Source organism: Cavia porcellus, unplaced genomic scaffold (genome assembly GCF_034190915.1).
Source record: "Cavia porcellus strain 051 isolate PalLab524CR breed Dunkin Hartley unplaced genomic scaffold, mCavPor4.1 scaffold_15, whole genome shotgun sequence".
Taxonomy (NCBI): Eukaryota; Metazoa; Chordata; class Mammalia; order Rodentia; family Caviidae; genus Cavia; species Cavia porcellus.
Window position 1 is genome coordinate 59616890 of NW_026947498.1, and position 23157 is coordinate 59640046.

Consider the following 23157-nt stretch of genomic DNA (forward strand, 5'->3'; position numbering starts at 1 on the left):
ATAGAAGTGCTGGTAGTCTGAAAATTAGTAATAATTACATGTTCTGGTTTCTTTGTATTGTAAAAATTATATAAAAGTCAATATGTAAATAACCCCCAAAGTAGAATGTAACCCCCAAACTAGAATGAAGCATAATTAGAGCAAACTAATAAACAACACACAGACTTTGACAGCTACAAAAGTCTTAATTTATTCTTAACTGGTCCCCTTTTGGCCTGTGTATTAGATCCTTTTTGGTTATAGGAAAGCTATTCTGTTCCTATAAACTCGCCTGAACAAGTGCACATCCTCAGATGACATGCATCAATCACCGTTGGCCTCTACTCCTGTGGATAGAGGCAGGTTGCAGAAATGACTGGTTACATAGCAGGCAGGCAGGACCCATGTGGTGAATTTTTAGCTCAAACTGCAGTCATTGTTTTGGATTATTTTTTGCTTCTTCCTGGTAAAAGTGGATTATTAAGTGATATGTTAAAAAAAAAAAAAACACTGATTTAGAATCTATGGCAATTTAGAGATAAACCGGGTTAATCATACTTCTGCCTATTGAAAAGGATTTAGTATGTGTCAGCTGCTTGCACAAAGCCATTCACTATCATTCATATATATATATGTATATGATGTCATCATTGCTACAGCATCCACAGTAAAGTTCTTGAATGACGAAGTATGGTTCCCCTGAGAACCAGGAACACTTCTTAGAAAGTCTAGATTCCACATTTTCTGCTCCTTACATTGTGAGTATCTGAATCAACCCCTAAATTTAGCAGGTTCTTAGGGGTGTTACCATCTGTCACAAGGCGGGGATAGACCTCCAAACAGCAGTTTAAAATGACTCTTCAGATGGTTTTTTTCCCCATTAAAAACATTTAAAGACCATTCTATTTTTTATTAACTTAGTTCTCAAAACAGGATTAGTAAAAAGGGTGTAAGAATACAAACTTATAATTTCATGTGTCTCCCTCCCCCCTTGGTACTGGGATTCAAACTTACAACCTGGTGCTTTCCAAACAGGTGCTATGCCACTGAGCTACTTCCCCAGCCTGTGCTTCTCTGTTAATGTGACAGACTTATTAGAGTCCTAGGATATGAAATTTGTTTTGGTTAGTTTTCTCAAACTCTTAATTGTACGATTAACATGCTTCTCAACCAGTTATCATTACTGAGCACAATTCCCCTTTCTTCATGATTAGTAACATGTTCAAAATTTAAAAATTAGTACATTTTTCCAATAGATTAACAGTCTAGCTAGATAAATAGATAATAAACTCTTTCTATAAGAAATGTTTCCTAACTCTGGTAATATTTCAAAATTACCTTTAAAGATTTTTCAATCTGCCCAAAACAATCAGCATATTTCAGGAACTGGGTATAAGGCTTTGAATCTGAGAATCTTCTTAATATATTCCAAGCAGGAAATAGATCCTCTAGCAAAAGTTCTAGAAAATGGGCTGGTCTGGTCCTACTTATTGTCTGTGGGAAGGTGGCCAAAACTCTTGAAGAACAAGCTTTTCTGCTTTTCAGGGTAGTGCTTCATATGTCACAATGACCACACAGAAATAATCTGGTCTCATTTTACATCCCATATGTCTCTAATTCAGAGGCAATGAGGAGGACTTCCTTAGTAGGAGATGGAATGGCATATAGTGAAGTTGCCCTTAAAATAAGACACGGTCATAGGGGAAGTGAAATGGCGCCTTTGCTTTGCTCAGCGTCTTCGATGTCTGGTGCAGAGTCCTGGGGCAGGGCAGTTGGTTGTTCAGTATGTGTGAGGTGAATGGTGGCCCAAAGAACCGGGACTCATTGAGATTTGTATATGAATTTGTGCCTGCTAGCAGAGACAGCGTTCTTGTTCATGTAAAAACAGTTTGAGTCTATAACTGTAAACATTTATTATTATAAAAAAAATTGTGTCTTCTTTTTTCTTATTCTTAGTTTTTTCTATACCAATTTCCCAAAGATGTGGACTCAGTTATCATTAAAGTGGTGTCTGAAACGGCTTATCCTTGCTCTGTTGTCTCGGTCCAGAACATCATGGTGAGTCCTGATACTGGTCAACCTCTAGTGTGGAGTAATATGTTATTCCAGAGTGTATGACAGGGAGGAGTAAATGAAAGGGAGGAGTGCCAGCCTTTTACCACATGTCTCCCCCAAACTACCAAATAATAATAGTGTCTTGTGCACCTAAGAGGACAGTGCATGTTTGCAGACTAATTTAGTGAGGTCAAGATTAATTGATCTCTCACCAATATAAAGGAATGAAGAAAGAAAGGAAGGGAAGAAGGGAAGGAAAGAGGCTGGATCATGATTAAGAACAAAGAAGACCAAGTGTGGGGTCCACAAGAAAAATAGAAACCTATTGCTCATTCTGCTTTAAAATTTCGAGTGTGACACTAGCTTTTCTGTCTTGCCAGGTGTTAACAACAAATAGAAAAGATACTATACACTTACAATCTTTTCATAGTCAACTTCAGTATAGAATGATTTGACCTTAGAGGACACGGTACCAGGTTCTGGGAGGTCTGTTTCATGAACGTACTGGGTTGAGGGGATTTTTCATGGTTTCTGGTTTGGTAAGGAAATCCTCCACTCTGTGATCTACAGATCTAGGTGGACAGGCCCAGACTGAACCTACATGTAATGTGACATTAATGATGTTTTCTTTTTCCTCCCTTATGCATGCTTGCAGTGCCCAGTGTATGACCTTGACCACAATGTGGAATTTAATGGTGTTTATCAGTCCATGACCAAGAAAGCTGCCATTACACTGCAGGTGAGACACTGATGCTTTGGCCACTACCCACAATGCTCAGTGAATAGTTTACCTACCGGACCAGCATCCAAAAGAGATGGTCGTCTACTCTGTTCCTTGATTATTTTTCCATTATGATAGCTAAAAATTATGATTTTTAGGCCTGAAATCAAAGCCTGGATGGTAAAGAACAAGACTGCTCTGCCAAGTGCTCTTTCCTCATGTGGATTCTTAGAAACACATGATGCAGTGGGACAAATATTTGACAGTTTCCTTAGAGAGAGATGAGCAGAAAATTCCAATATACTCAGGGGAGGGTACCAGTGTAGGGCAAAAGTTATGAGCAGTTAAATGTATTCTAACAATTTTTACCAGTAACTATCACTAAAAGATGACTTCAACTCTGGACAGATTGACAGATTCAGAAGGATATGGATTGCATTTTTATTTGTAACTAGATTATTTCATGATCATCATGAACTAGCAACTAGCAAAAATGTACATACAGCATATCAGCATATTTTCAGATGCTCTATTCTTTGGAGTGGTACTTGAAGAACCTGTGACTTTCTCTGTCTCTATGATAAGGTGATATTACTTTTTGAAGAACAAGAAAAGAATGAAAAGTTATTTATAAGTTAGACCTAAATCAGACCCAAAAATCTTCTATCGGTCAAGCCAATTTCAAGGATATCAGATTTGATGTCCCAAAAATCTGTTCTTGTTTTTAATATTTAGTTCTTCCTGAACATCTTAGTATTATGAGGTCCTAAATACAAAAGAGTAAAAAAATAACTGTAATAGTGAACTTCAGATTTTATAACAACAAGGATACAACATTAATGAAGGGCAAAGCATATCACTGTAGGTCTACTTTGGATGTACTTGGAAATAAATTCTTACTTCTCTTTTGAGCCTATGTTTCAATCTTGAGCCATTTTTTTCAGTGGGCTAAACATATCAGGAATTTATGGATAATTTATTAAAGTCAGACTTGTAGAACTATGTAATGTACTTTAATGGCTATCCTGTCAACCATGCTTCAATCGTAGACAATGCAACTGGGATACAAGAAAACATATTTGCAGAAAATCAAAGCCAGGACCATAACTCAGCTTTCCTGACTCATGTCCTTGGCCTGCCTAACTGCATTACTTACAAACAGCTGAATAAATTACTTTTAGGAAAGTTATTTATCATTATATTTTAAAAATAAAAACAAAAGCATACATAAGTATTAAGTATTAAACATAAGATGTTGACATCGTTATTTATATGGCCCCAGTTACCATTCTAAGCACTCATGTGAGAACAAAACAGATTCAAATCATAACAGTGTATCTGTCTTTTTTAATTTTTTGGATGTAACTATCATTATGGACAATCTGAAATAGATCATGAGTATGTGACGATCCTTCCCAAGGTGTTAGAGGGCCAGGGTAAGCTGTTCTTTTTCCTCTCCTCTCCTCTCCTCTCCTCTCCTCTCCTCTCCTCTCCTCTCCTCTCCTCTCCTCTCCTCTTCTCTCCTCTCCTCTCCTCTCCTTTCTTTTCCTTTCCTTTCCTTTTCTTTCTTTTTATCCCCGACCCCATGGACTTTGTCTTCTGCTGTCTTTCTTACCTGCCCATCACAAGGTTGTTATGTCTCACACAGAAGAAGGATTTTCCCGGCGAGCAGTTTTTTGTGGTGTTTGTGATAAAACCTGAAGATTATGCCTGTGGAGGATCATTCTTTGTCCAGGGTAAGAGACAATGAAGGCTACATGGAAGGGAAGCCAGATGCTCATCTTTAGTTCCCACTAATGGGCCATCAGCAGTAACGTGGCCAGGCAGTCTGAAAAAAAATGAAAGATAGAAAATAATGGATCTAAAGATATTATTCATGCTACAAAACGATGGCAGCAAGTTCAACTTTTTTGAAGTCTTATAGTCTCTCATACCATGTAAAGCAAATTCACATGATTTGCTCTTCACTCAAATGCTTGCTCTTGAGAACTAAAGATCTTGCACAGAGGGTCAAAGTTCATCTTCTAAGTTCAGTTTCCTAAGGTAAAGCCACTTAATTAGGAATCATCATTTCTGCAAGTATGCAAAAGGAAAATTTAGAGCTCACCATTCGAATTGACAAAATGGTGCCTCACAAGATGGTAAGAAAGCCAGCTGTAATGATTTATTCTAATGATAAAGGATTATGTAAGTTCTCATGGACAGCGCAGATGGTCATGGATGACTATCAATACTGCCTTGGGGGTAGAAGGGCCTGTCAGTTGAAACCTGAACCCCTTGTTGAAGATGCGTGAGTCAACTACAGAGATAGTGTTTACTGCTGAGTGTAACATAGCCCCTTGCTGTGTAGGCAAAATTTCTGCTCCTGTGCTCTTTAATCTCTTAAATGTGTAGCTCTGGAGTTTCACCAATGCACAGTGTTCTACAAGCCCTTTGATGACTAGAAGAAAAAAGCAAATTTCCACTGGCTAGATAAAATCCGAACTAAAGGAAGATATGGCTTTTTATTGTTGTATCTGTTTCTTCAGATGTCTGTAGGAATCAGAGGAAGCCCTCTCCTCAGTGGATAAGGGAGGCTGCAGTCTCATTTCATTTGCATCAGAACTACCAAAATATACCCAAGGAAAGGTCAGGATGAGAATCTTAACCCAACAGGAGATTACAGAGATGGGAGGCTTAGAACAGGAGATTTTTTTCATCCAGTTCTTGTTAAAATAAAATTCAGCAACCAGAATAACTGTGGACATTTTTGAACAACTATTATCAAGAGAGGGTAAGAATCTAGTATCTGATCCAGTGTGCCTTGCACCTTGATTTTTGTTATTGTTATTTTGATTTTTACCAGCAAATGAGAACCAGACCTGGAATCTACAACGAGCAAAGGACCTTAAAGTAACCATCGTTCCTTCCATTAAAGGTCAGTGTTCCCTGTGGAGATTCCTATTTCAGGAAAATTCTTATATAAGGCATTACTGATGGTATCCTCCTAGAGGGAAATCATTATTAGAAAATAAAAATTTATTTACCTAAGAGATCGAAGAATGAGAACATTTTGTTAAATACTTCCCAAAGAAGAAGGAAATTCAGTTCCGAATTTGTACTCAGCAGTCCTTTCCTGGCGTCCCCTGAGAAAGCATTGCTACAAAAGGCAGCTGCTTATAGATAGTGTCTGGGTGACCTCTCATAGCTTGGCTGCTCTGATGAAAGTTTCTTAGGACTTAAGAATGGGTGTGATGGAGATGGGCTGTTTCACCTGTCCTATGCCAAGCAAAATCCTTTCCCTGGAGGACAGCTTGACCAGTTGTTTCTCTCTCTTCAGGATCTGTGTACGTGAAATCCAGTCTCTTCAGTGTCTTCATCTTCTTGTCCTTCTACATGGGATGCCTGCTTGTTGTGTTTGTTCACTATGTGAGGTAGGTCAAAAAACTCAGGACCTGGGAAACCGTTTTGCCTTGCTCTGTAGTGGTAAGCGCTTAGGATGGAGAGCTATTTTGACTCTGCCTCTCACTGTGATCTTGGGCAAACTACTCAACCTTCTTTGTTTCAGACTTCTTACCTGTAAAATGAGATAATAATCTACCTCATAGAGCAATATAATTTACACTATTTGTATGTGTTATGCCCATAATAAGTGCTGACACGGTGTTTATTATTTTCATAGTTAATGAAAACTCAACAAAAAGGCAACTTGTATACTTCTCAGGCCAGAAAATACTGTAAATGCTACAGACTATAGGAAATAATCAGTTTTTCTACATATGGTGATTTAGAAACAGCTTTGAGCATTCATTTGTCAAAAAAAAAAAAAGCAAATTTAATGCCTGAAGTAAATCTGAAGGTACAATAAATAGCAGAATAATATGTTTGATGCCACATTACCAGGTGCTTTTTTACTTTTATAGCATCAATTTTCCTGTAAAATGCCGTGTGGAGGGAAAAATGGAGAAATTTGTGCTATAATTTGATCAAGGAAATTTCTCTTCCCATGAAGTTGGAGCCCGTAACAAAACAGTCAGTCACTCTTTGTCTTTCTGTAGGACTGACCCTTGAGAATTCCTCGTTTTTTGCAAGCTATAATTGAATGGCAGGAGACTTGCCATAATCAAATACTCTTTCTCCTGTTGAATATGTTAAGAAAATAAAGCCAGAATCTGTAGAACGATCTCTCTACCACTTCAACAATACTGTGCTTTCAGTGATACAGATCTATTTCTGGTTCAAAAAAATAACTTCCTTCTGTGACCTTTGTGAAGCTTTTGAATTGAAATAACTTCCTTCAAACATCCCACAGCCACCACTAGCCAAATCTGAGAGAATTTTAGCACCAAAATCATTCAGAATAATGAAACAAGTACCCATTAGGGAAAGCTACCACTAGTAAAGACTAACAACAAAAGGAAGGACTTTTACCCCAGCAGAGACCCAGGGCTGACTGATAAATACATGGGGAGTGCTGCAGTTGGAAAATCATTTTTGCAAATAGCATCGTAAAGACTAGATCAGGTTAAGAATCATCAATGCATGCTAAATTACGAGGAGGGAGAATCAGATGACCATCAAGATGTCCATGTGACCTCGTACATCCTCCCAAATTGCTTAGTGATTGTGGGAGAAAACAATAATATTCTATTAGTAGGCTCTTCCACTGCTGAGTAGGGAGGTCTGATATCCACAATTTTAAAAAGAGAAGTTTTATTTGGCTCATGGTTTCAGAGGATTCAGACCATGGTTGACTGGCACCATGACACGAGCATCATGGTGGAAGAGCACGGCAGAGGAAATGCTTTGTGTGTGGCAGCCAGGAAGCAGAGCAGGGCAGTAGTACCAGACAGGAAGGAACGAGGGTACAGATGTAGGCTCCTAGGTCACACCTCTGTGCCCATTCAGACAAATGAGTAAGTGTGCTTTACTAACTGCCTGGGTGGCCCACAAGTCAATCAAGTTGACAATCTACTTTAACTGTCACAGTACTTGTACAGTAAGGAAATGAGACACATTGACTTGGTGATCAAAATTAGTATCACCAAATGGAAGGTGAACACCTTAGGAAAGGCACAGCATTACTTATGCAGCATTCTAGAAATGTATATTTTTAATCATGTTTTGAAGTACAAACTGGGTCATAAACGACAGAAAGTATATGAAAATATCCCAGGTTAAAAGGGGCTAAGGAGATATGACAATCAAAGACAATACCTGATCTCAGATTGGGTCTCAGACTAGAAGAAAAATATGCTGTAAAAGACATTATTGGGTCGATTAATGAATTGAAATATAGAGAATATATTAGATAAGGGGATCCTTCCATTGTTAAACTGCTGAATTTGATACCTGTAGTTATGTAGAGGAATATCTCTACTCTGGAAATATTTAAGTATAAAAGTCTATAACATATGCAACTTACTTTCAAATGATACAGCAAAAATTTATAGCTACAGAGACTATATGTGCCCCAACCTATGTGGCTCTTGAGGTTCTTGGGGTGAAGGACCACGAGAGGATGAGAAAATAAAGAGACAAAGCATGTATGATTTATACATTATTCAATCAGGATGAAAAATATTGATAAAAATGGCCTTTACCCCAGGGAGCCCTTACCCTCCTGATGGGAAGCAAGGAACTGGCCCTCCACTGCAGAAACATTTATTTATATCTTTTAGCAACTTAATGTCACATAACACCCTGTTGTTATAGCAACCCACTGTCCAGATTGTCTCAGGGCTAGGTATTCTGTGGGCTGAAGCGACTCCTTCACGTGGCTTGCCCCAGGCACTCTGTTCTTGGGAAGGCCATTCTCCAGCCTTGCACATGTGGTCAATTTCCAGTTTCAGTGGCTCCCAACAATATGCATATGGAAGAAGAATGATAAAAGCAGATGGAATAAGAGGGTAATAATAAATGAGTCTAGGTAAAGGATGTATGGGTGCTTTATCCTCTTAGTCTCAAAACTTTTTGGTAAATTCGACATTATTTTCAAATAAAAAATTAAAAACATCCAGGTATGGTTACACCTGTAAACCCAGCACTCAGGAAAAAAAGACAAGAGGATTGTGAGTTTGTGCAGCTTGAACTACACAGTCAAATCCTGTCTCAAAAAAAGTAAAAACAAAACTTTGGAGTACAGGAAGGTTTATACGTTAACTGATTATTAGCTCAGTTACTTTTATCAGATCATAGTCACTAACGTTTAAGAAGTACCCGCTCTGTGCAAAGCAGTGCACCAGGCCCTCTAAATAGATTGTCTCATCTGATAGTCCTAACAATGAGATACGATTATTATCATCATGTCACGGTTAGGAACATGAAATCACAGAGAGGTAAAACAATTTGGCCAAGCCTGGCTCTTCCTGATCGGTAGGTCTTAGACAGGCTGATCAGGATGGATCTGGAGGGTTCCATGCCCATGAAGAAAAACATACCTGAAAGGATCCTAACCAAAACTCTGGCACTCCAGCAAAGATACAATTTTAAAAGGCCCCTAAAAGTTTCCAGTTTTGCCTTGATGAGTTCCAGTGTCATGGAAAAGAAGTTGTTCTCTTTTCTGCCTTTCTTAGGAATACTGCACCGTTGGTGTTTTAGATTTTACAAAATAAGATTACTTCTAATCAGCCAGCTATCATGCATAGTCAACACACAGACAAAACTTAGTAGCTGATTATCAATCTCTCTGAAGTTGTTATTCAGCCAACTGAAGTGAGCACCGTTTTCAAAAGTTGTAGTTTAGAGCTCTGTTGAAACTTCTAGTTGCAAATTATTTTGCTACAGTCAAATGAACAAGCATAGATTTCTTCCAAATATAGATAAACTGAAAATAGGAATCTGGAGACATAAGAACCATTTTGCATTCTAAATAGAAGATTAGAGTGAAGAAAAGTGCTAATTGGGGAACTCTGCTTTCATTAAACTAAGTGAAACAAAGTTTCCTATACAACCATATGAAACCAGTTCTCTCAGTCTAATACCACTTACTGTATCTTATTAATAATTCATGTATGATTTATACATTATTCAATCAGGATGAAAAATATTGATAAAAATGGCCTTTACCCCAGGGAAGCTAAAAATCTAAAGTCTCATTATGACTTACCCATCTGAACATAAATGCCATCCCTTTCCATCCCCCAATCCTTTCAAGATGTATTTATTGAGCCCATACAATGAATTTGCAGGCCCCCGGGCCAAGCACAGCACATGAACCTTTCAAACATCTTGCCAGACACTAAATCCAAACTGTCCAATCCTGAGTGCTTCTCCTTTCCTTTGATTCTTATATTTATTACCCACTGTCATAGTGAGCTTCTGAGCCATAAAAGCTCCAGTAGTATACAGCAATAAATACTGAAGCTTGCTCACAAATCTGTGGGTGAGCTGGATATTTCTACAATCAGCTGAGAGCTCTCAGTTGGATGTGGTCACAGAATGTGATCCGCTGGCAATCAGCTAGGAACTGGCTCTTCTGGACTGGTCGAGCTGCACTTGGGCTCACTGTCCAACAGGATGGCCTGGGATTACTGTATCTCAACAACAGGTGGCAGAACAGTACAGGGCCTGCTTAGGATGTGGGTTCAGGAGTGTGTCCCCCTTACTCTACTGGACTGCCAATAAGTCATGAAGCCAGTCTAGACTCTGGAGATAAAGATATACACTGAATTTTATGATTAACAAGGCACAACCACCTTGCAGTTACCCAGCACGGTTGTCATTTTCTGTGCTTTCATTTGTTCTCTGGGTACTGTCTACCTCACCCTAGTTTTGCAAAATCACTTAATTCTTCTAATCGAGAAAGTTGTCCGTTCAAACACTAAAACAAATGATTATAGAATCCTTTAAATGTAAATACCTCATACTAACACATCATCTCCTATAAGTCCATAGGATTGCTGGGTGGTCAGTATCACTAAAATTGTTAAGAAACTTTTCTCCACAGCTTCATTTACTAGCTAGGACAGTCAGGTCAAGTCATCTCTGCTCTCCTTAGTGATACGCTTTTAGTTATCATTTTCTACGTATCAGGCTTTGTCCTAGAGCATTGATGGCGAAATTTTCAGACTGAGTGCCCAAACTGCAAACCTGAACCCACTTACTTATCATGAAGTGCCTGAATACTGAGGTTTTAACTTAGGAAAAGCAACTGTTACCCGACGCTTGTCTGCTGGGGCAGCTTGGCTCACGGGCCGACAGGAGGGCTCTGTGTGTCCACTGCAGCATCCGTGCCACAGACCCCACTGGTGTCCTAGAGGTTAGAGACAGCAGTGGTAAACAGCAGTCTAGGTCCTTGCCCTACTATAGTTTTGTCGAAGAGGAGAGATTTTTTAAGTCTTGCTAGTGAGTAGGGGAGAATAACCTCAGTGGTACGGTAAGAGAGTGACCAGGCTGAAAACCATTTTGGATTTGATTTAATCAGGAAAAAGAACCTCTCAGAACAAGACCTGAATTACAAGAAAGAGCCAGCCATCCAGGGATCTAGGGAGAGAGCAACTCTGTCAGAGGAAAAGCAAAGGTCCCAAGGTAGGGATGAGGTTGGCATATCTAGGAACAAAAGAGTGTTAAAGGGAAGTTCTTCCATAGTCACACAGGAACAAGGTCCCCACCAGGAAATAAATAAGAAGTAAATTAAGAAAAATGTACCCAAAGCATGACCACTTCCAGCCCCTCTAAACTTACATTCAGAATGAAGGGTCAATTTTAGACATTCCCAAATGTCTATCTGGCTTGTTAAAAACAGTTTTACTGAGAAAAATCATAAATCATAAAATTCACCCCTTTAAAATATACTATTCTGGAATTTCTAGTATAATCACAGTAAGACAATCGTCACCACTGAATATCTAATTTCAGAGTATCTTCATTACTCCAAAAAGTAACTCTGAGTTAAATGGGATTGCAGGATATGAGATCAACATACAAAAATCAGTTATATTTTCATATACAAGCAATAGACAATACAAAAATGAAATTATTAGAGAACTCAATTCACAAAAACTTAACATTGAAGAATAAATTTCACAAAGTAAGTGTATTATTTGTATGTTCAAAACTACAAAACATCACTGAAAGAAACTTAAAGCCCAAATAAGTAAAGCAAGTTTTTAAAGAGTTCTCATGTTTGTGGATTAGAGATTTTATGTTAAAATGTTGTGGCAGACAGAATAATGGCCCCCAAATCTGTCCAGATGTTAGTTCTGTCAATGTGCTATTACATAGCAAAGAGAACTTTAGGATGTGATAAAATCATCTTGGATAATCCTTGCAGGCTTAGTGTAATCACCAGGAATTTGAGGACCAGCTAGGTCTACATAGTGAGTGTAAGACCAGTCTGGATTATGCAGCAAAATACTGTCTCAAAATTAAAAAAAAAAATTTTTAAAGTACATCAGTGGTTGCCTGGATCTGGAGCAAAAAGGCAATGAGGAGTAATCACCTATGGGTGCAGGGTTTAATTTCGCAGTAATGAAAATTCTCTAAGATAAGCTAATAGTAATAGTTACATAAATTTGGGAGTGTACAAAAACTCCTTGAAGAGTAAATTTATAGTGTGCAAACTGTATCTGTAAACTGATGAATGAATGCTGTAAATCCCTGCAAGTGCAATTGCTGGGTCATATGATAACTCCATGTTTAACTCTTTGAGGAGATGTCCAAGTGTTCTCCAGCGTAACTGCATCGTTCCACATCTCTAGCAGCAGTACAGCATGGCTCCGTTTTCTTCACATCCAGTGGCCCATTTTTAAAGATCCTCACAGGCAAATCTGTGGCAAAGTATACAAGAAACAAATGTAAATTGCTGAGCCTCTCACTGTCTCAGAAGCATGTATCTTTTCTTATTTGCAGATTTCATAGGAAATCCATCGATGGAAGCTTTGGATCCAATGATGGTAAGGAAAATACCCAATTTTAATTCAGAATGAGGTTGAACAGTGTAGCAACACCCTTTGAGTGATTCTTTTGTCTCTCTGCCTTTTGAAAGTTATAAACTCTATCGATGTCTATGCCACAGAGTAGTCTAATCATCAGTCTTTCTGGGGAAGACAAAGCTAATGAAAATCCCACCTTGGGACTGAGGTATTAAACTCAGAGCTCTTTATTAAGCTACATCAAATCTTTTTTTCCTTATTTGAATTTTTGAGACAGGGTCTCACTAAGTCATTATATTGTGCAGTTTGGGTTTAGACTTGTTATCCTCCTGCCTCAGCCTTCCAGAGTGCTGAGTTAATAGGTATGTGTACCCATGCCTATGTAGAATCAATTTTATAGCTGGCAATTACTGATTAAAGAGCTCATGCTAATACCTTTACTTGAAATGTCCCTTGTGATTATTCACAGGTCACTTGGCAACCATTCATCTTTTTAAAGTTTCATCTCTTCTAGAACTTAACTGATCATACCAGCCTTATCCCAAAGCTTATTTGGGAGCAATAGTAAGAATCTATTATACCAACTCTTATACAGAATGTACTTTTCCTATATTGAGACAGAGACTTTTGTTTTCCATTAGTTTGCTCAAGTGTCTAGCAACTGGCGTATTGGAGGTTAGCAAGCATAATGAAGCGTATAATAACTATGAGGAAGGTAGAATCTTGTAATTTGCCCTTTCCTCTGCACTGAGAATTTCAATAAAGAAAGTGAATTGCCTGATCATTTTATCAACATTTAAAAATTTAGATGTGTTCATTTTGAAAAGCCCAAATTGGCACAGTTTGCTAAACATTTATCAGCTGTTTGTCATAGAATAAGAATTCAGAAAGGGGATGATGAAGTCAGACCTGAATTTGATGTCACACGTAGCAGATGTTTAGTTCTACATTTTCAACACTTAACTGAGTCCACGGAGCCTTAGACACAGACTCACCATGATCCTTACCCAGCTGGACATTTTTCTCTTTATTGAAAGTCTTGCTTTTTTACATTTGTCTTCCTTGAAGTCAGCATGTTTATTTTTCCAGCCACCAGGCACTTTGTTTTAATAAGCATTCAATTGCCAACTAGGACTATGAAAAAGCCCTACTCTCGTGGTTTAAAGTGTCACTTATTCATTCACTTATGTTTTGATGGATTTATCTTTTCTCTGGATCTTATCTGTTTTCCTACAGTACTCTATAGGTTTTGCTATTATTATAGGCCTAGTCGAACTTGGGCCTAAATCAAATTGTGTGGATCCCTGTGAACAGATGGCCACTATTTTTTATTGTACAAGTGCTGTCATTTTATTATTGAAATGCTAACTAAAGGAATCCCATGTTCAGGAAGGCTTCCTGAATATTAAAGCACAAGTGGACAGATCTGAGACTTGAGATTGTTCTCCAAAATCAGGAAGGCTCTGAAAATTAAAGCCTTCAGAAGACAAGTGGAAATAAATAAATGATCAGAAAGAGTAAAGATGCATTATTAAGATTTATGTAACTGCCAGTAACAACAAACAGAACTACAACAAAATATACCTCACACACACTTAAAAATAAAGCTTGGAGCCAGACATGGTGGTGCATGCCTGTAATCCCAGCACTTGGAAGGCTGAGGCAGAAGGATTATTGTGATCTACACAATCTGAACTACATAGCAAGAACTTGTTTCAACATACATATGTACATACATACATATTTAAAAATAAGTCAAAAGTATCCTATGCCTTGATGTAGAGCCATAGAATGGGTTTGGGGATTTATTGAGCCTAGTGGCTCTGACCCATGTCCCTGCCATTCCTTCAACTCTTTTACTTCAAGAGCAGGTGGCTCAAGCCTCATACCCTTATGTAATAACATCAAAGAACTTTCCAGAACTCTCCAGCAACTTCTCATGTTTCATTGGCCCAGAATATATGTATTGCTAAACTAATATATGTATTGCTAAACCAATATATGTATTGCTAAACTAGTTAATACAAAGTAATAAGTTTATTTACTTCTAGAATTAGTGATCTCTCTCTCTCTCTCTTTCTCTCTCTCTCACCAAGCTTTCTCAAAGTAAACATTATTGGTCCTATGAGCCATGTAATTCTGTTGTTGGGGCCTGTCATCTACATCTTGTGGACAGCATCTTTCACATTTCCTCACTAGTACTCCTCCCTGTGACAACTACGAAGTGTCTCCAGATACATGTCTTCTGTCCCTTCCTTCTCTGTGCTTAAGAATCACTGGCTTTAACACATCAGCTGCCAGATGCAAGTGAGGATATCTGAACAAATGCGAGCTCACTTAGGAAGTGGGGAACATGAATGCTTACTGAAAAAGGCTTTGAAATAAAGTACATTTGTAATGCAGAGAAGCTACAGGCAAATCTGGTACTCCCTCTGATGTTCCATTACCACCAGTAAGCCAAGATGGCCTTGCTTAAAACACCAGCAAGAGAAAACAAGCTCTGTTCCAGGAAAGACACCGTTGTGACTTTCAGGCATAAGGAACAAAACAATGAGAAACTAGCCAGGAGCAAGACGAAAGCAAGTGAAGACCAAATCTGAAAGCTAATGTGAGACATTCAAGACAGGAACTTTTGTAGAAAAGCAAATATACAAAGTGTCTTTCAAAGTCAAGATCAATGTAATGATAGAACAAAGGAAACTCAAGGAAGCCCAGAGCTACAGGAAATACCCTGGGTGCAGCAGAGCCATAGGAAATGCTAGCAACTGCTTCTGAAGTGGGCAGGGCCCCAGGAGACTTGGCATGGGGTCTGCCCACATCCTTGTGGAGCTGGACATTTTAGGAACTTGGTTAATGCCACTGCCCTAGCATTGACAGAGGTGGGAGAAATGAAGGCAGGTCCCTGAAAGTTGTCAAGTCAGTGGTGTCTTAGGTCATGATAGAAAATCTGGGTCCGGAAGATCTGCTGATTACTCTGCATCTGTTTTTCTTTGACACACCCAGAGTTATTTGGTTAAGTTGGCTTCTCAGTGTCAAAGTTGGCTCCAACTGTGCTAAGAAGCAAAAGGATTGCTCTCTTCCTCATAAGATAAATAAGGAGCTAGGAGCCTGGAGCTCTTTCTTTATCTCCCCCCCCCCCAGTTCTGGGAATTGAACTCAAAGTCTTCTTATTGAGCTACACCTACAACCCTTTTGTATTTTTAAATTTTGAGAGAGGGTCTCCCTAAGTCACTAAATTGCCCAGGCTGGACTCTAACCTCCAGTCCTCCTGCTTTGCATCCAAGAGTGCTGGAATTACAGATCTTAGTCCCCACGCCTGGATGGAAGGGACCATGTCTCTGTGGTATGAACGGCTGGACAGTGAACTCTTCAGTCACCACTTCACAATGTGTGTTAATCGAAGGGAGATGAGGGAGAGCTCTGTGCTCTGGAAACATTTCCTGCACTGAATCTATCAGCAGACAAGCCTCACATTTCAAATCCTTGTTAAAGAATTTCCATAGAGGCTGAGGATTTAGCTCAGCCACATAAGCACCTGCCTGGCAAGCACAAGGTCATGAGTTCAATCCCCCGTACCAAAAAAATAGTAAATAAACAAATAAATAAATCTCTATATAAAGTCAGTTCCAAACTGAGAAGGACTAATGAAGCCTGCTTCACAGGTCTCTGGAATAGAAGAGCTGCTGCCATGAGCCTGGATTACTTTCTTAAGCAAGAGAGGTGATAAAGTCTAACAAGATTGTAGATTTAAAAATAAAATGACCATTAGTTCATTTCCTGTTGCTATAATAAAATACCTGAGGCTGAGTAGTTTATAAAGAAAAGAGGTTTATTTAGCTCCTAGTTTGAGAGACTAAAAGTCTAAGATTGGGCAACCTCATCAGCTCAGCCTCTGCTGAGGGCCCCTATGGCTGCTTCACAGCATAACAAAGAAGTGGGCAGGGAAAACAGCCACTTACAAAGTCACATGGAAAGACAGGAAGCCAAAAAGATTCTTTCTGGGGAATCAATGGTAGTCCTACGAGAACTACATCAGCCCTTTGCAAGGACAGTGCCACGTGGTCTAATGGCCTTCTACCAGCCCCGCTGTTTCCACATCACCATGCTTGGACCAGCCTTCCAGCACAGGAGCCGTTGAGGTGTACACTGACACCATCACACCAAGCAAATCTTTCGCTGTATAGAGACATTCCTGCATCAGCCTCTTCACAAAGAACAGAGCATGCAAGGGGCCCTAGTCCTGGCTCTCCATTCTCTTTTGAAATTTCTTTGACTTTCTCACCTAGTTTTTTCTTCAAGAGGAATTTTACTTTTACATCCACATGCAAAGATCAATGGTTTCCTTCATTTCCACCTCAACTGTTGACACAAAACATCAGGCTCATTGGAGTAGGTAGTCAACTGGCACAGAAATAAACTTTCATGGCAGCTGGTTTATGTCATTTCTGCCTCTTCAATTTCCGACCCCCAATCCTTCACAGACAGAAGGGGCAGGACAGCTATAACTCTGAATTTCTCTCTCTTAATTTAGGACACATATCATAAATGCCACATATCCTGTTGTCTCAGTGAAGTAGACAGACGGTAAGGGCCTCATGTGCAGAGATAAACACCCCAAAACAAGTTTCCTCATTTGCATGAGATCATGCGTAATCTATGTCTATGATTTCTAGCCAGAACATCTTCATCTGTCCTATAAAGTTATATTTTGTGTTTAATTCTGCTTTCTGTATAGTCTATTTAAAAGTATAAATATACATGATCATTAAAATAGATGAATTTTTAAAACACTATTTCAATAAAAGACACATTGCCATTAATCTCTCAAAACATTATCAAAAAACTTCAGAATTTTTAGCCTTTTGGTGTTCCTGAGACGTGGGATAGATACAGGAAAATTCCTGAGTTTGGTTGTAGTACGAAGTTGAAATGGTTCATGAGAGCTGATGGGGTGTGTGTATATGTAATCAAAAGGAAAAAAACAAAAATTAAAAAGCAAGAGAAAAAATAACCACTGTTTTGTTAGATGAACAAAAAGATGAAGATCAGCTCTATGGAGCAGATCTGCTGAGATCTTGATGGAGAGCTGATTTCCGTACTCTGCTCAGGCTCAGAGCGGAGCATTCTCTGGTTTGGTGTGGTCTCATTTTGTTCACCTCATCTGTTCATTTTGAAACCACTGCAACCTCATGGGTTCTATGAAGGACATGAACAACAAGACTTTCACATTTTAAAAACATGTAACCACATTTTGAACAAGCTTAAACTTGAAAAAAAGAAAAATGTAAAAGATATTGAGGGAAATGTGAAGGAATGCAACATTTCCTAGGAGTTAAACCAAGAGAGGGGTTATGGTAGAACACCCTGCAATGAACTAAAGAAAAATCAGGTGCAGACAGCCCTAACCCAGCAGGGGACCACTGGCAAACAAAAGCATCCAACCTCAACAGCAAAAATTGTGCTTAGTTTTTTACAAATATAACTTTATCAAAGTGGAAATGTGAATTAGCTTCAGCCTCCTTTACTACCTCCTGGAAAGATTTCCAGGCGCTACACAAAAGAACAATATTCGCTGCCCATATTCAACTTTCAAAGGAAAGTTTCTGTGTGTTTTTCATTAAAAAATACATGACACATACGCACATTGGGAATACTAGTCACCTTTTAAAAGAAGACGCTGTCATTTATGACAAGATCCTCCAGAGATGATTCTGGGGAACATTCTGCTAAATATGAAACAGACTCAAAGAAAAGTGCTTTGTAATCTCCCTTGTCTGTGGAATCTTTTTTAATGTTGAATACATAAATAATGAGTAGAATAGTGGTCCTGGGCAGAGAGATGAGGATAAGATGTGGGTCAAAGGGTACAAACTCCCAACTGCACAGTGTGAGTGAATCTAGATTTCTCATACAGTGAGGACTACCGCTAATGATACTGTATTCTATATTAACTTTTTTCTAGGAATATAGATTTTAGGTGCACTTACAATTTTCAAAAAAGCTAACTATGGAAGTTGATGAATATGTTAATTTGCTTACCTGAGAGATTATATATATATATATATATATATATACAATTTAAACATATACAATAAAAATATTTTCCAAAGAAAACTTTCAATAGAGGACAGTACATTGACTCATCGTCCACTATGTTAGTGAATGGTTAATTATGTGGTCTCTCAGCACCTTCATTTAATGATCTTTAAAATAGTGACAATAATAGTACCCACCTCATAGGTTGTTGAAAAGTTAAAAAAAAATCAAACTCTTGAAAAAATTCTAAAGTGTCTCACACAGTAAGCATTCAAAGTATTCAAAGATCAAAGAAGAAGCAGCAGCAGCGGTAATAACAATGCAAGTATTGGGGGTAGCAATGGTGGTGAAGATAGTGGTTCTTGTAGTCATGAATACAAACATGCAACAGCAAAGCTCTGTGGTAACTGTGGCCAACGTTGTCCTAGGTCAAAAACACAATTGAACCATGCACAACATTCTTCACATTACATGTACTGTGCTCAAAAGATTTGATCCCTCATATTCCAGATTCTTCTTGGCCTTGAACTTGGATAGAAAGCATGGATAGATTTTGATACAGTTTTGCATAGTTATAGATTAATTCAAGGACAGTCAGAGACCTAACTGTGTTCAATAATAAATACATGAAGTCGGGTAACAATATCAGAGAATACACATTGTAAAGGCAAAAGTCTGCATCCTAAGGCCTTGGGAATATCCCCACATGCCAAGAACACTGCATTAACCCACAGCTTTGATGTCCAGCTTAACTCAGCTAAGCCATCAAAGGAGAAAAGAAAATGAGTGTCTAAGGCGATTGGATTTGTCTCCTATTACTAGCCAAAGTTTCTAACTTAGCGTAAAATTATTTTTGTTCTTAGAAGAAATGAATGGGTATATAAAGAGATAATGATGATGACAGAGCCTACAAAGTTAGCCAGCAAAACCACTCTCCAGTGGAAATGAAGTTAAATGCTAGATGAAGAAAGCTGTTTGGGACAGCTAGGAATTTTTTGAGGATTTTGATTTTTTTTACACATGCTACACACTATAGTTTCATGTGAATTATAATGAACTATATTTTTAGTAAAGACAGTGAAATATATTTACAGCTAAGATACTTTAGAATAACCTCAGTTAAGTTTCTTCACTGAAAATATACTTGCCTGCAATAGCATAAGAGACTAAACAGCAGGCTAGGGATGCAGCTCAACGGTGGAGTACTTGCCTGGCTCACAGGAGGTCCTAAGTTCCATCCCCAGCAGAGTGGTAGTGTGGGATACACACAGAGAGACAAGAGACAGAGAAGAAAGCAGCCAGTTAACTCAGACTCTACTCTCATGAAATCCTGTAGATGAGCATAGCTCTTGCAAATAGTATGACACTGAGTCAGAGTCAAAAAAACTGCCTGGATTTCTGCATATTTGTGGTTTCTGTTGTTCAGTTTGTGTTCAGTTTGGCTTATTCTCAGAAACTGATAAACTTCATGTGATAACACTGTATGTCTTGCTTTTTAGAAGCCTGGGAGACGTTTTTGTGAGTTGCAGGGTGGCTCCAGAGATACCTCCAGACACTCAGTAATAAGTGCCGTCTCCCTGCTACTAAGTGCAATGTACATCACTGAAACATTCAAGAATATTTTTCTCTTTTGAATTTTTGGAGATTAAACCCAGGCAGGACCTTTATGCTGAGCCATGACCTCAACCCTTTATTATTTCACTTAAGTTTGAGACAGGGTCTCACTAAGTTCGTACATTGCCCCAGCTGGGTTTGAGCTTCCAATCCTCCTGCCTCAGGCTCCTAAAGTCACTAGGGTTACAGGTGAGTGCCGCCACACCTGGCAAGGGGCATAGTCTTGGTATCTGTTTTTCTCTCTTTGTCAACACCAGTTAATGACAGATATACCCAGGTATCTCTCAGAATAACTCAGCTTCCTCCGTACCCTTAGTTCATGTTGTGGTCAGTTGTTGCTCCAGTGAATTCAATATCTTCCTCCTTACTTGGACTTCCTGCCTGTAGTCAGGGTACTGCTAAATGGTACTTCTTTAAAACCCTCCAAATTACTAGGACTTCTTAACAGCAGTTTATTTCTGGTGTTTCTATTCAGTGGTGACCTTCTCCACAGCAATTCCAGACTCAGACTACTTAATTCTTGTGATTCTGCAATACTGTCAGGCAGGAATCAGCTCATTTTTTCTGTAAAGAATCAAATAGTAATTATGCAAGGCTCTTTGGGCTGTAGAATCTAAGTTACAACTACTTCAACTGTGCCATTCTAGCACAAAAGCAGTCATATTTGTACCCAAAAAAAGCATGGTTGTGTTTCAATAGACCTTTATATGTGAATACTAAAATTTGAATTATATATAATTTTTTACCTACCATGAAATGTTCTTTTTATTTTTTCCCCAAACTTTTAAAATCTTGATTTAAGTGCTGTAGAAAAACAAGTAGCAGGCTAGATTTGGTGGCTACTGTATTAAAGCAGAAAGAAAATCAAATTTCAAATGCTATGGCCTGATGAGTTGAACTGATTAGAGTCCTGTTGTTTTAACAGCTAGACATTAAATGTTTGACTCTGATTTCTTTTCACAGGTTCTGGAAATATGGCAGTGTCCCATCCCATTGCGGCCAGCACACCTGAAGGGAGCAATTATGGGGCAATAGGTATTTCCTACAAAGAGTCTGACGGTGGAACCCTTTCTTTATTCTCCAGAGATTCGCACACAAAGGGCCTTGCAGCAGCTCAAAGCTGTGAGGGTGGACAAGCCAGTCACCTTCTGAACTTGTCTTTCATTTAGAAGATGAGTTGGCTGGGTGACCTAGACAACTCCTTCCGTGTTTAACCCTCTACAGTTCTGTTTCTTGATCTGCTACCCACACGTGAGCAGAATTCCCTCCAATGACTTCTGGCCACTACCAAGGTCCCCTGGGGGCCTTCTCATACCCAGCCTGAGCATAGGGCATCAAAGGTGTGTCCCAGGGAGCTTTGCATTCACTGACCGGTTGTCTCGTCCTCAGGTTTCAATGGAGTAAGGACGGTCAGAAGACTAAGGCAGTGCTGCAGGTGAACATGGCTGCAGCCCAAAAGTTCTTTTTGGCTAACAGTACCATTGAGCCTGTTCACTGCCATCCAGTCATTCACATGGCAAACCCAGTGTTCATTAATCAGCCTGCAAAGAAGAGAGTCCCTATACCAGTCTGGTTAGGGTAGGAGTGCGCTGAGCTGCCTGGCCGCTTCCGTGGTCCTCTGGGCCTGTGAATGGTGCTCCTCCGTACTTCATTACAGAGGGACTGGGAATGCTGTATTCCTGGACTATTATTTTATATCTTTGAGCATGTGGGCTCAGTGTAGGCTGCTTATTTTTAGTTCTCTAAGAACAGAATTTTTAAAAACCATTTGAGCAGATAAAATAAAGCGGAAGATGGGCTCAGCTCATATGCTCAAGCTGCACAAATCCCATCTGCTCTGGGAAACATTCATGGGAACAGAAGAGTCCTTCTTCCTGAGAATGTTGTTTTCATTATATAATCATAGATATGGCATGTGAGAGATTTCTGTGTATAAATACTTTACTCATGAGAAATGTATAGCTGAATATGTGTGTACTTACACATATATGTGATAGATGCTATACATAACTATGTGCATGTGTGTGTTTATATATTTGTGTTCATATTTTAAAATATGGAACATGAAATATAAGTGCAATATCATTTTTCTTTTTTGTTGTTTCTTTCTTTCTTTCTTTCTTTCTTTTTTTTTTGGCACTGGGGATCAAACTCACTACCTTGGATTTGCCAGGCAGGTACTATGCCGCTGAGCTATATCCCCAGGCTGAAATGCTATTTTTGCACCAAAATATTTAACAGAATAGATGTTCTTATAATCTAATATGTATTCAAAGATAGACAAGTTAAGTATAAAAATAGAAGAGGGAAAATGAAAGTCCATTCAGAAGATACAAGAGAAAGAGCATGTCTTGGGGATAATGACTTAGCTTTGATCAAAGCGATGTTTTCTAGATTGAGTCAGCATTATGCTTTTGGCAGAGGAATGGACGCCATGGACTGTTCTTGGCTTTTAAAAGCAGATGAGTTCTCTCTTTCAGATGAGTCAAGCTCCAGCCCTGGAAGGCAGATGTCCTCCGATGGTGGGCAGCCATGCCAGTCAGACACAGACAGCTCTGTGGAAGAGAGTGACTTTGACACCATGCCAGATATTGAGAGTGACAAAAATGTCATCCGGACCAAGGTAGCTCCCTCTGCAGAATCGCATTTATTAAGGGGGCAGAAAGTTTGACAGTAAAATAAGCTTCACCAGTACTCAGTTTCCTTTATGCTTTCCCCGGTCAAATTTCCCAGTGTGTTTATATAAAACAAACTATAGACGAAAGGCAATACTCTGTTCACTAACACCTTTTATTGAGAAAAACAGTAATTAAAGGTGAAAAAGCATCATATCATAAACACTCTGAGGATATGAAAGGGATGATTATGGGAAAGAAAGGATGAAAGGAATCTAGCCAG

General features: G+C 38.9%; 1 protein-coding gene and 1 long non-coding RNA gene across 7 annotated transcripts in view; one reads left to right on the forward strand and one right to left on the reverse strand.

The window, feature by feature from the left end:
- Sidt1 (SID1 transmembrane family member 1) overlaps positions 1-23157 on the forward strand; it is a 97929-nt gene that overhangs the window by 51235 nt on the left and 23537 nt on the right. For 5 of the 6 annotated variants that reach the window (XM_063224990.1, XM_063224987.1, XM_023564884.2 and 2 more), the window contains 8 exons: positions 1936-2037; positions 2690-2773; positions 4404-4491; positions 5601-5672; positions 6075-6168; positions 12587-12630; positions 21223-21294; positions 22740-22882. In XM_063224990.1, the coding sequence (XP_063081060.1) occupies positions 1936-2037; positions 2690-2773; positions 4404-4491; positions 5601-5672; positions 6075-6168; positions 12587-12630; positions 21223-21294; positions 22740-22882 (699 nt within the window). Of the gene's footprint in view, positions 1-1935; positions 2038-2689; positions 2774-4342; positions 4492-5600; positions 5673-6074; positions 6169-12586; positions 12631-21222; positions 21295-22739; positions 22883-23157 lie in introns of all 6 variants that reach the window. The other variant, XM_063224991.1, reaches the window with a different exon arrangement.
- Positions 11135-22743, reverse strand: LOC134470503 (uncharacterized). The gene is made up of 2 exons (XR_010039436.1): positions 20570-22743; positions 11135-12504 (listed from the first exon to the last, which is right to left on the reverse strand). It is a non-coding gene; the product is annotated as an uncharacterized LOC134470503 (long non-coding RNA).